The sequence below is a fragment of the Silene latifolia genome, chromosome 5, assembly GCF_048544455.1.
Source record: "Silene latifolia isolate original U9 population chromosome 5, ASM4854445v1, whole genome shotgun sequence".
Taxonomy (NCBI): domain Eukaryota; kingdom Viridiplantae; phylum Streptophyta; class Magnoliopsida; order Caryophyllales; family Caryophyllaceae; genus Silene; species Silene latifolia.
In genome coordinates this window covers 18,905,262-18,917,592 of record NC_133530.1, presented here as the reverse complement: position 1 = coordinate 18,917,592, position 12,331 = coordinate 18,905,262, and the positions used below count along the sequence as shown (strand labels likewise).

At 43.6% G+C, this 12,331-nt stretch overlaps 1 protein-coding gene and 1 non-coding gene across 2 annotated transcripts; one reads left to right on the top strand and one right to left on the bottom strand.

Moving 5' to 3' along the window:
* Nucleotides 1-4,256: 4,256 nt before the first annotated feature.
* LOC141654971 (uncharacterized) lies at nucleotides 4,257-8,214 on the bottom strand. Its single transcript, XM_074462076.1, has 3 exons — nucleotides 8,095-8,214; nucleotides 5,952-7,579; nucleotides 4,257-5,175 (listed from the first exon to the last, which is right to left on the bottom strand). Exons 1-3 carry the CDS (start codon nucleotides 8,212-8,214, stop codon nucleotides 4,257-4,259), a joined length of 2,667 nt encoding a protein of 888 aa, XP_074318177.1.
* A 133-nt stretch (nucleotides 8,215-8,347) lies between these two features.
* Nucleotides 8,348-8,454, top strand: LOC141658191 (small nucleolar RNA R71). Its single transcript, XR_012549092.1, has one exon. It is a non-coding gene; the product is annotated as a small nucleolar RNA R71 (small nucleolar RNA).
* Nucleotides 8,455-12,331: the final 3,877 nt, after the last annotated feature.

The following is a 12,331-nucleotide window of genomic DNA, read 5'->3' as shown; positions in this document are numbered from 1 at the left end:
ACATATATATATATATATACAATGCAATATTTTTGTATTTTTCAGAAATTTTTCAGTTTTTAGGCATTTTTATGAATTTTATGAATTTTATAAGTATTTACAAATATAAACAAATATTCACAAGAGTGGATATTTCCCTCCCCACACTTGAAATGTACATTGTCCTCAATGGACAAAAGCATAGAGAGTGAATAAGAAAAAGAAAGGAACATATTTTTGATTTTTTGATTTTTCAAAAGAAAAATAACATATTTTTGGGATTTTTTTGTTTTTGAAAAATTAAAAAGACATATTTTTGGTGATTTTTAATATATGAATTTCCTCCCCACACTTATTTATTTACATTACTTCTAAATGGAAATAAATGTGTGGAGAAAATTAAAATGAAAAGACATGTGTTTGGGTTTTCTTTTTCCTCTTTTTTTTAGGCCCTCCCCACACTTATTTATAGACATGGGAGGGCAATTTAGGGAAATAAATTAACATGTTTTTGGTGGTTTTTGTCATTTTTTTCATTTTTTTTGTGAATTTATAATATGAATGCAATGCATGTTCTATTCTATATACAATATTTAAATTACGATGCAAGCTACACTAAGTGAATGCAATGTCTATATGTGACAATATATTACAAAGTGGAAATCTATGCAATCCTAGATGAATGCAACTGTGTGAATTACCAACTAAATGCATGCGAAAAATTAAACATGAATGATAAAATTTGGATTTAAGGGAGCATACTTGCCATATTTGATGGGAAAGGAGGGAGTGGAGCCCTCATTACTAGGCTCTACTCGTACTCAGTCTCATCCCCATCACCATCACCATCCCCGTCCCCGTCACCTTCATCATGACCGGCCCCGAACTCGGACTCACGGATGAAGTAGTCCGTGTTCAATGGGGCATCCGAGCCAAACTCTTCCATCCCCGAGCTCATGCCAACGAACATCCCCGAGTCTCCGCCGGCACCACTAGAAGCCCCCTCAGTGAAGATGGAAGGGGCTCCCCCGAACCATCCCGTGTCATGTCCCTCCCCTTGGGTGGAAGGCGGGGTGGGAAAGACCGGGGCGCTATAATAGTCGGGCCGCATGTTGATGTCGCCGTAAAGGATCCTCCCATCTTCCGGATGTCCGCCATCCGGGAATAAATAGTAAGAAGGGTAAAGTCCGGAGGGATGCTTGTATTGGCGCCTCATCATGTCATCATAGACCGGGAATTGACCAAGGGAATGGTCATAGTAAATCCGGTCAAGTATTAGTTGGAGCCCATGCCGCTCACTAGCGGCGGAAGCCATGTTGAGCTTCATATCCTCCATAAAGGAGATGAGGTCGGCGTGGAGAGGGGGTGGTTGTTGAGGTTGGTAACTAGAGGACCCCTCCCCTTGTTGGAAAGGTTCATCAACGAAAGGGGAGGTCGGTGTGGCATACCGCAAGGTGGGCCTCGCGGGAATGATAGGTCGCTCACGGGTGTAGCGAAGATTGGGGTTTTGTTGTTGAAGAATGGAGGGATCCTCGGGGCTTTCGATTTCAAGCAAATAATGTGCCGAGTTGGGCACCACTTTCATCTTCTCGGGGTTAGGAAGGGGGATAGAATTTCTGTCAACTCCGTTCACCTGAATTTGCCAAAAGTCAAGGCCATCATTCAGGTTAGTCTTCAACCAATTGAGGTTGTGGTGGATATAATTCTTGAAAAGCATCGTATCACCAATGATGTATCTCATACCACTCAAGTTGACCCTCCTATTGAGCCTCTTTGCCAAATGGGTGATGAGTCCACCCACGACAATTGTCGTGTAGCACCCGGAGAGTTGTTAAGGCGATGCAAGGTGAGGGCCAAGTGGTGAGCTATGTCAATTTTGAAGGTAGTGGGGTTGGAACAAAGATAAGAGCCGAGAATTTCCAACTCCTCCGTTCGGAAGTTGTGATTCTCCTCACGGCCAATAACAGTCCACCCCATAAACCGATACCAAACCCGAATAGCCGCATTATGGACAGTATTAGTGGCTCTCTTGACCCCCGGAACATCGTCTAAGCCCGTAATTGCCTTCCATAAGGCCCCATGGTCAAAGGTCTCGGGTGCCTTGTGACGAGGGCTAGTGTCAAGCCCGAAATGGGATGCAAAGGTCGGGAGGGTCAAGGAGTAATCCTTGTTCATCAATCGGAAATGCAAGAACGCTACCTTTTGGGTTTGGCGATGCTTGTCGATACGAAGGGAGCTCAAAAACTCCCATGTGAGTCGGGCATAGGTTTTCTCATGAATCCCATACATCATTTTCATTCCTACCCCATCAAACAATTCAAGAGTAACTTGGTCTAGCCCTAACTCCCGCATGGATTGCCTATCGATGAATCGGGTCAGGGTGAGGGGGCGTTTCTTGAATAAAACAAATTTACCTTTCATGGTGATTGAAACGAATTGGATGTCCGGGAAGTTGGGATCGGTACTCATGTCGTTCGCCGCCGCCGCCATCATTTCCGCTTGTTGGAGGGCCAAATCTCCCTTTCTCACTCTTTTCTTTGGGTCCATTTTTGTGATTTTGATGGAGGGTAAGGGTTAGGAATGTTGTTGTGGTTGTTTGTTGGTGGTAGGGAGGTGGTAGGAGGTGGTAGGAGGTGATGTTGGTGAGTTTGAAGGAGGGGGATTAGGGTTAGAGGGAGAGAAGAGGGAATGATGTGTCGAAAAATGAAATGAATTTGGGTGATTTTCGTGTAAATTAGAGCATCAGCGGGTTCCCAGCCGGTCTCTCCGGTCACCCGGCTGGGAAAACGAGTATTTTCCAAAATCCTTCAAAAGTTACAGCTAACTCCCAGCCGGTCACCCGGCTGGGAGGACACCCAATCTTCAATTCTGTCAAATATGCATCCCCAGCCAGTGGACCGACCTGCCGGCTGGGACTTCCCTTCCTTATCAATTTGATACATTTCCCCAATATACGCATTCCCAGCCGGTGGACCGGCTGCCGGCCCGCTGGGACTCCTCATCCTTAAAATCTTCACATTTCAATAAAAAGTTATAGCTAACTCCCAGCCGGTCATGGGACCGGCCGCCGGTCACCTGGCTGGGAATACGCTGCCAAGACATTTCTCCGATATGCCCCTAGTTTCATATACCATCACCTATTGGCCTCAACTTTCGTGTTTTCGACTTTCAAAACCGACTCATGACGTCGGAAAAAGGCCAATAGATGGTAAAACGCTTGTTCTTTATACAAAATCCCAAATTCTTCACAAATTGCAACTAACATCAATCAAAATGGCAAGAATCACCCATCCAAAATTTCTCATTTTCTACCTAAATGCATGATATTTACAAAGATGCATGGGTTGCCTCCCATGTAGCGCCCTTATTTTATGTCGTAGGCTCGACGGAGTCATGAATCACAATCAATTATGGGGAAGATAGGTATTGATGGAGCTTACATTCTTCATGATAGAGGTTCCGGCAATATAATGCTTGAGCCTTTGCCCGTTTACCTTGAAAGCTTGGTCTCCATCGGATATTTCAATTGCCCCATGGGGAAAAACTCGGACCACGGTGAAAGGTCCCGACCACTTTGACTTAAGCTTCCCCGAAAATAACTTGAACCTTGAGTTAAAGAGGAGAACCAACTCTCCCACCTCGAATTCCCTTCTTAAAATTTTCTTGTCATGGAACTTCTTAGTCTTCTCCTTGTAAATCCTTGAGCTCTCATAAGCCTCTAGCCTAAACTCTTCTAACTCATTGATGTCAAGAAGTCTCTTTTCTCCGGCACTCTTAAAGTCAAAGTTGAGAAGTCGGATTGCCCAATGTGCCTTGTGCTCCAACTCTACCGGTAAGTGACAAGGCTTTCCGTACACCAACCGGAACGGTGAAGTTCCTATCGGTGTTTTGAAAGCGGTCCGGTAAGCCCATAATGCATCGTTGAGCTTAGTTGACCAATCCTTCCTTGACCGGATCACGGTCTTCTCAAGAATCATCTTAATCTCACGGTTTGAGATTTCGGCTTGTCCGTTTGCTTGTGGGTGGTAGGCAAGACTACGCCTATGTTGCACCCCATGTTTATTTAGAAGAGCATCTAGAGTCCTTTCCCGAAAATGAGTCCCACGATCACTAATCACAATTCTTGGAACCCCAAACCTTGGAAATATGATTGTTTCCATGAGTTTTGTCACTGACTTTGCATCACAAGTTTTTGTTGGGATAGCTTCAACCCATTTGCTCACATAATCCACCACAACAAGGATGTACTCATTTCCATTGGATGATGGAAAAGGACTTTAATAGTCAATTCCCCATACATCAAACAACTCTACCTCTAGGATGTAATTCATTGGCATCTCATGCCTCCTTGAAATATTGCCGCTTCGTTGGCACTTATCACACCCCTTGACGTAGGTTGCCACATCATGAAATAGGGTAGGCCAAAAGAAACCGCATTGGAGCATCCTTGCGGCGGTCTTTCTTGAACTACCATCCCCTCCACTTGGCATATCATGGCAATGTGAAATTATCGGCTTCACCTCTTCACTTGGAATGCACCTCCGAATTATCCCATCCGCACAAGATTTGTATAAGCAAGGCTCATCCCAAAAATATTGCCTTAGATCATGAAAGAATTTCTTCCTCTTATGTGAGTCATAATCATATGGGATTATCCAGGAGACCAAATAATTGACTATATCCGCATACCACGGTGCTTCTCCCAAACTTAGGGACAACAAGTGGTCATCGGGCAAATAATCATTGATAGGAAGCCCATTGTCAACATTGAGGTTGATTAACTGGGATAAATGGTCGGCCACCACATTTTCAACTCCTTTTTTATCCCTTATCTCCATGTCAAACTCTTGTAGAAGTAATATCCACCTAATCAACCGAGGTTTGGACTCCTTCTTGATGAGCAAGTGTCTCAAAGCAACATGATCGGTGAACACTATCACTTTAGCTCCTACTAAATAGGTCCGGAACTTCTCCATAGCAAAAACTACGGCCAAGAGCTCATTTTCCGTTGTTGAGTAATTGGTTTGAGCTTCATCAAGAGTTTTGCTTGCATAATGAATTGCATGCACCTTTCCATCCTTCCTTTGGCCTAAAACCGCGCCCAAGGCTTGATCGCTTGCATCACACATTAACTCAAATGGCAAGTTCCAATCCGGAGGTTGTATGATTGGAGCACTTGTCAAAGCTTCCTTCAACCTATTAAAAGCATCAAGACATCGGTTAGAGAACACAAAAGGAGTATCTTTGGCTAACAACTCGGTCAAAGGTCTCGCAATCTTGGAGAAGTCCTTGATGAAGCGGCGATAAAAGCCCGCATGTCCAAGGAAACTTCTCACCCCCTTGATATTGGTGGGAGGTGGGAGACTAACAATGACCTCAACCTTAGCCTTATCAACTTCTATTCCATGATTGGACACTATGTGTCCCAACACAACACCTTCTTGTACCATAAAATGGCACTTCTCCCAATTAAGCACAAGGTGAGACTCTTGACACTTGCTCAAAATTTCTCCAAATTTGTCAAACAACTTTCAAAGCTTTTCCCAACAACCGAAAAATCATCCATAAAAACTTCCATTTCTTGTTCAACAAAATCGGAGAAAATGGACATCATAGCTCTTTGAAAGGTAGATGGTGCATTACATAGCCCAAATGGCATCCTCCTATATGCATAGGTGCCAAATGGACAAGTAAAGGTGGTCTTTTCTTGGTCACTTGGATGGATAGGGATTTGGAAGAATCCCGAATAGCCATCCAAGAAGCAGAAGTAGTTGTGTTGAGCTAATCTCTCCAACATTTGGTCCATGAACGGTAAAGGAAAGTGATCCTTCCGGGTGGATTTGTTCAACTTCCTATAATCCACAGACATCCTCCACCCGGTTACCGTCCTCGTGGGAATCAATTCATTTTTGTCATTTCGCACTACCGTCATTCCTCCTTTTTTGGGAACTACGTGAACCGGGCTTACCCACCTACTATCCGAAATAGGATAGATAATGCCGGCATCAAGTAGCTTGAGGACCTCTTTCCTTACAACTTCTTTCATTATGGGGTTAAGCCTTCTTTGTGCCTCAATGGAGGATGCATCCTCATTTTTAAGTAAAATTTTATGAGTGCACAAAGAGGGACTAATCCCCTTGAGGTCACCAATTGTGTACCCAAGGACACCCTTAAACCTTTTGAGCAAAGAAATTAGTTTTGAGGTTTGGGTGTCATCAAGTTCACTATTGATGATGACGGAAAAAGTGGAATTATCACCGAGAAATTCATATTTCAAAGAAGAGGGAAGAGGTTTAAGTTCAACCGTAGGAGGAGGCGTGGAACCCTCCTCCTTCTTACCGACTTCCAACACTTCAAACTTGGGAGCTTGTTCATGAATTGGAGCGGAATCCAACATCCACACATATGCAAGAGTCTCAACATCTTTGTTATCAACTTCATACCCACTAACAAGACAAGTCTCCAAAGGATCCATAGAGGAAGCTTTTGGGTCATGCTCCTCCATGGGATTCTCTAGAATGTCTACAATGCAACAAGTGTCACCTAAAGATGGAGCTTCCATAGACTTGTTGAGCTCAAATTCCACTTTATCTTCACCCACTTGCAAAGATAACTTGCCACTCTTCACATCGATCATAGCTCCACCGGTGGCAAGACAAGGTCGCCCCAAGATAATAGGCACATTGTAGTCCTCGGGCATATCCATTACAAAGAAATCGCATGGTATGACAAGCTTCCCAACAACCAAGGGTACATCTTCAATCACACCAATAGAAAATTTAACCGACCGATCGGCTAGTTGAATTGAAACTCTAGTTGGTTTCAAATCTCCCAAATTAAGCCTCTTGAAGATTGAAAGAGGCATGAGGCTCGCACTAGCCCCCAAGTCACACAATGCTCTTTTAATAGCCACCCCTTGGATAGAACAAGGAATCGAGAAGCTACCCGGATCTTCAAGCTTATTTGGAAGCTTGTTGGTGTGGGTAAGAATAACACTATATTCCTTAGAGAGGTTGATGGTTTGCACCTCTCCATTCTTCCTTTTCAAAGTGACAAGTTCCTTAAGAAACTTACCATATGATGGAATTTCGGTAATCATATCAAGGAAAGGAATCGTGACATTCATCCCCTTCAAGATCTCAACAAACTTCTCATATTTCTTTTCAAGCCTAGGCCTTACAAGCCTTTGTGGAAAGGGTACCGGTGCTACATACTCCCTTGGTGGTGGAGTACATTCTTTGGCCATAGTTGCAATAGGTTCATCTTGCTTTGAAGGATCAACCATCTCCACCTCCTTAGACTTCTCCACCCTAATCTCATCTTCTTCCACAACTTTAACCGGGTGCTCTTTCACTACTTCACTAGACACCCTCTTCCTCTTCCACTTAGGAGATTTCTCAACCTCCTCCAATTGCTCTCCACTCCTCAAAAATACCGCATTTATCTCCTTTGGGTTAACCGTATTACCAGGAAACTTCCCCGGATTTTGAGCCAATTGCCCCAATTGTTGAGAAATTTGGGCCACATGAGTTTCCGTAGCCTTTTGGGATGCTCGTATTTCATCATTAACCCGGTTTTGTGAGGTAATGTGGTTATCAAGCTTTGAGTCGGATTTTTGATTTGCAATAACCAATTGTTCAAAGGCTTGTTCCCAAGATGGTTTTTGAGGGGTTTGGAAGTTTGGTTTTGTGGTTGGAAATTTTGGTTTCGTTGTTGATTGAAATTTTGTCCCTTGAAACCCCCAAATGGTTGTTGGTTTTGGGTGACAAATTGTTTCCCTTGGAAACCGGGTGGAATTTGTCTTTGGAATTGAGAGTTTTGATTGAACCTTTGTTGTTGAGGTTGGGATGTGTTTGGGTTTTGAATGTTTTGTGAAGCATAAGAACAGAAAGGGTGAGTTCTTTTTCCATTGACAAATTGGTTGTTGTTATTATTGTTGAACCCTTGCCTTGCACTTGTGGATTCCCAAACTCCATTTGCTTGCTCATAGCATTCCTCTTGGAGGGGTGAAATCAAGGGACACCCAATGGGAGTATGCCCTTGTTCCCCACACAACTCACAAGACAAGACTTGTCTCATATAGGAGCTTGAAGGTTTTGAATTTAGCAAAGCAACTTGTTGGGTGAGTTCATCTAGCATTCCCTTAACCTCCACATTCAAAACCGCATTAGAATCCTTGCTCTTGCCCTTCCTCAATTGCCTATCACCTCCCCATTCCATAGGTCTTGAGGCCATCTCCTCAATTAGCTCTTTTGCCGCTTTATGCCCCAAAACGTCTAAGGCACCTTTTCCCGATCCCGCATCCAATGAAAGCCGAAGGTCTTGGGTCAAACCTTTGTAAAAATTGTTCACTAGCTCGGCCTCAGAGATGCCATGGTGAGGGCATTACCGTTGGAGCTTCTTATACCTTTCCCATGCCTCATATAAGGTCTTATCCTCTTCTTGAGTAAAGCTTTGTAGTTCACTCTTGACCTTGGCCGTTCTTGAGGGTGGGAAATATTTATTCAAGAATGCCGAAACCAACTCATCCCATGTCTTGAAGGAATCCGGGTCACAATTCTTCAACCAATCCTTGGCCGAACCCCTAAGTGAACGGGGGAACAACCTAAGGCGTACCGCATCATCGGATACCCCATTTGACTTGTACATATCACAATTTTCAAGGAAGTCATTTAGATGATCATTTGGGTTCTCCAAGGGACCTCTTCCAAATTGGTTGTCTTGAACAAGGTTGAGCAAGGCATTTTTGATTTCAAAGTTATTAGCTTGAATTCTTGGCCTTTGGATGCTTGGATTGACTATGTGCTTAGGAGCCATAGTCTCTCTTATCGGAACCGGATCACCCATGATGTTAGGTTCTTCAACTAAAACTCCAAAAGGATTTTCAAACTCTTCGGTAGCTTCTTGGTGATTACCTTCTTCTACCGGTGGCGTGTCTAGAAAACCCCTTCTTCTTAGAGAATTAAGTCTTCTTGCCGTGGCTTCAATTTCAAGATTAAGTGGATGTGTTGGTTGACCTCTTCTTTGTCGCCTACTCATGCAAAAGACCTAAGCACTTAAAAGAAAGGATTAGTAACAAAGGACTTAGTCTAAACTAGAACAAAAACGATTAATATCTAGCCGTACTCCCCGGCAACGGCGCCAAAAACTTGATGGTATCAAGTAATACCTCGCAAGTGCACGATTTTATCGTTGTACACTCTAGAGGATCGATCCCACAAGGAGTAGGTGGACTACTAATCGTTCTAATTCACGATCTTAGCTAAGTCGAAATAAAATAGAGAGGTTGTGACGAACTAGCATTAAATTAGCAAAATAAAAGGCTATAAACTAGACAAGCAAAGAACAAGCTAAAGGATTAAGAATAGATCAAATAAATAGGTAGGCTAGAACTCGGTTCTCCCACGGACATACGTAATTCCACATTCTAATTCTCTCGGCTAATCAAAAGGGGTAGAAAGGTAAGGGGGAGATGACTCTAACTCGCCTAGAACCTCCCTCTCGGGTTCGCAATAGGACACTAGTTACCCCAACTAACCCCCCTCTCGGGTTCAAAAGTCGGTATCCCTAACTCAAAACCCAACAACCCCGAAAACATGCATTTTTCCAAGGTAGTCTAGTATTTGGTCGAGGTCGTTAAGCCCTCATCGTATTCTGGGTCATCCCACTCCTCCTCTCGGAGGTCGATTTCAATCGCTAGTCTAGAGGCACCCTCCCTCGGTTCTCCCTTTGGTTCTCAACCTTAGTCGGTGACAAGGGTCAATTTTCGGGTATCCAATTCACAACCTAACCAACTCTCGTTGGTGGACAAGGGTCATAAGTCGACTCTACCCAAAAATCAAACCTTAAACATGCAATTCCTCTAAACTACCATCACCACTTTCCCCCAACAAATTAACCTTGATGAGAATTAATTAGTGAAATTACCCATGCCGGGTCAAACCGAGTCCTAGAAGGAGACTACTCACTAATCATGTTTCTAAAGGCAAGATAAACAATAAAGATGGAGTCTTTAAGCATAAACATGGTGGGAGGATGAATTCTACTTCTAAACATGCAACAATCCAACAATAATTATGAAGAAAGATGATTTAATCTAATAACAAGGATGAGTAAACTAAAAGATACAATCTTAACACAATCCACTCAAAGATTGAATCTTTGGGTGTAAACAACAAGGATGAACAAAGGAAAGATGAACAAGAGTGAAAACAACAATAATCAAACAACAAAGATGCAAATTTAACATAAACAATCAAACAAACTTAAAGGAAAAGCAAATGTAAACTAATGAAAGTAAGGAGAGAAATAATACCAACTCAATAGCAAGAAAGGAATTAGGATAGAATAATAAAGAAGGAGGAACCTTCAATCTTCTTACAACCCAATTTCTATTACTAACTAATTGAAGAACTTGTCTAATTAAGGAATGATTAACAAAGTAATTAACAAGATTGAAACTTTGAAAGGGAAATAAATTCAGATCTGGGAGTGTGTGTACAAATGGTTAAGGGAGGGGGTATATATAGTTTCCACCAAGATTAGGGTAGGATTTGAAATGGGCTTGAAAACATGAGTCTGCACTCCCGGCCGGTCAACCGGCCGCCGGTCTTCTGACCGGCTGGGAGGTTCCTGGAAGTTGAATTAATTTTTGGAAGTCATCAGGTATGCATGGCCGGGCAACTGGCTGCCGGTCACTGACCGGCTGGGGGTACGTTGACCTGATGCTTGACTTCTGGGATTTGGGGGAACTCCCAGCCGGTTGGCCGGCTGCCGGACTCTTGACCGGCTGGGAGTTAGCTGTAACTTCTTTAATTCTTCAGCTCATTGTTCTCCCAACCGGCTGGCCGGCTGCCGGGCCACCGGCTGGGGATCCTCCTTGCTTGTTTAAAACTTCAATTCTATACACTTGGCATTCCCAGCCGGCTGAACGGATGCCGGCCTACCGGCTGGGAACACCCCTCAGCTTCATTCTCTCCTTCTTCTATGTTGATTTTAGACAACCCGTCTTCTTGGCTTCATTTCTCCCATTCTCGCCTCAATTCCTGCAAGGAAGGTACAATATCATAGGCATGGGGATTGGGGCATCAATTTCAAGCAAGAATATACAAAACCGACTCAAAAGGAGTCGGAAAGCATGGAAATAGAAGGAAAAAATGGTGTAAGAGGGCCCTATATCAGCATCCAACCTGGAAAGGACCCACCAGACCTGTGGCACCCAATCTGATAAGGGTCCACCTGATCAACAGTTCTAGTATACAAATGGTCTCTATTCCACAAGACCTATGACGCCTTTCATCCATTTAATCCTGGACCGGGCTTGTACAAGGACTCACCTCCGAGCAAGGAGTTCCATGCCTTATAATGTACAACTTCAAGTCTTGGACCTACTGATGCATCCTCGTGTCTAGCCCAAGTCGAACCTTGGGCTCTGATACCACTTGTTGTGTGGAAGCGTGAATATCCTTCTATGTTAGGCCTCTACTGCATGTGTGTCCACAACCCATAATAGTACGATATTGTCAGCTTTGGGTCAAGCCTTAACGGATTTACTCTTGGAGCTCCTTCCCAAAAGGCCTCGTACTATTATATTTTTTGGACACTTCTAAAGATGATCTTCCATCTTTATTCTACCGATGTGGGACAAGGGTTTGCACCCTAATAGCTACAATGACCCGCACAAGTACACCGGTGACAGTGAAGCTAGTACACTTGATCCACGAGGCTGCGCGTGGAGATACTCCTAACACAATTAGAGAAGCTAGAGAACAGGCCGACATGTATCCACAACCAGTAGTGGAGCTAGGGGGCTAGCAGGGGCGGTCGCCCCTCTGACGGATGGAATTTTCGAAGTTTTAGTTAAATTTTTCGAAAATTTTCCGAGTGTACCTTATAAAATTAGTCGTTCTCCCCTCCTAAAATTTTTCGTCCCCCCTAAGTTCAAATCCTGGCTCCGCCACTGTCCACAACTACGACGAATCAAAGACTGCTCTTAAAAACAGAGAGAGGTCACTCGACAAGCTTAACCCTGAGTCAAATGAATTAATCAAGGCATTGAAATATGAAGTCCAAGAGTTCCTCAGGTTGCTTGTGGAACCAGAGATTTATAGCGAAGAGGGTCGTGCATTTGCTCTTTCCTCCGAAATATCTCATGGCTTGCAACGGTTTACAGTAAGAGGGGACGCAACCCAACTACTTGCACTGGCGATACCTCTCGATGGCTTGTTCGCTAACCAAGCCGTAGAGTTTGATCAGAAAATGGCTGAGAATAAGAGAAAAAACCAAGAATAATATTCTATAGCGCCACATTGTCGCAGTGGCTATACCTATCCCAGCTCTTGTTTCCTTTTAT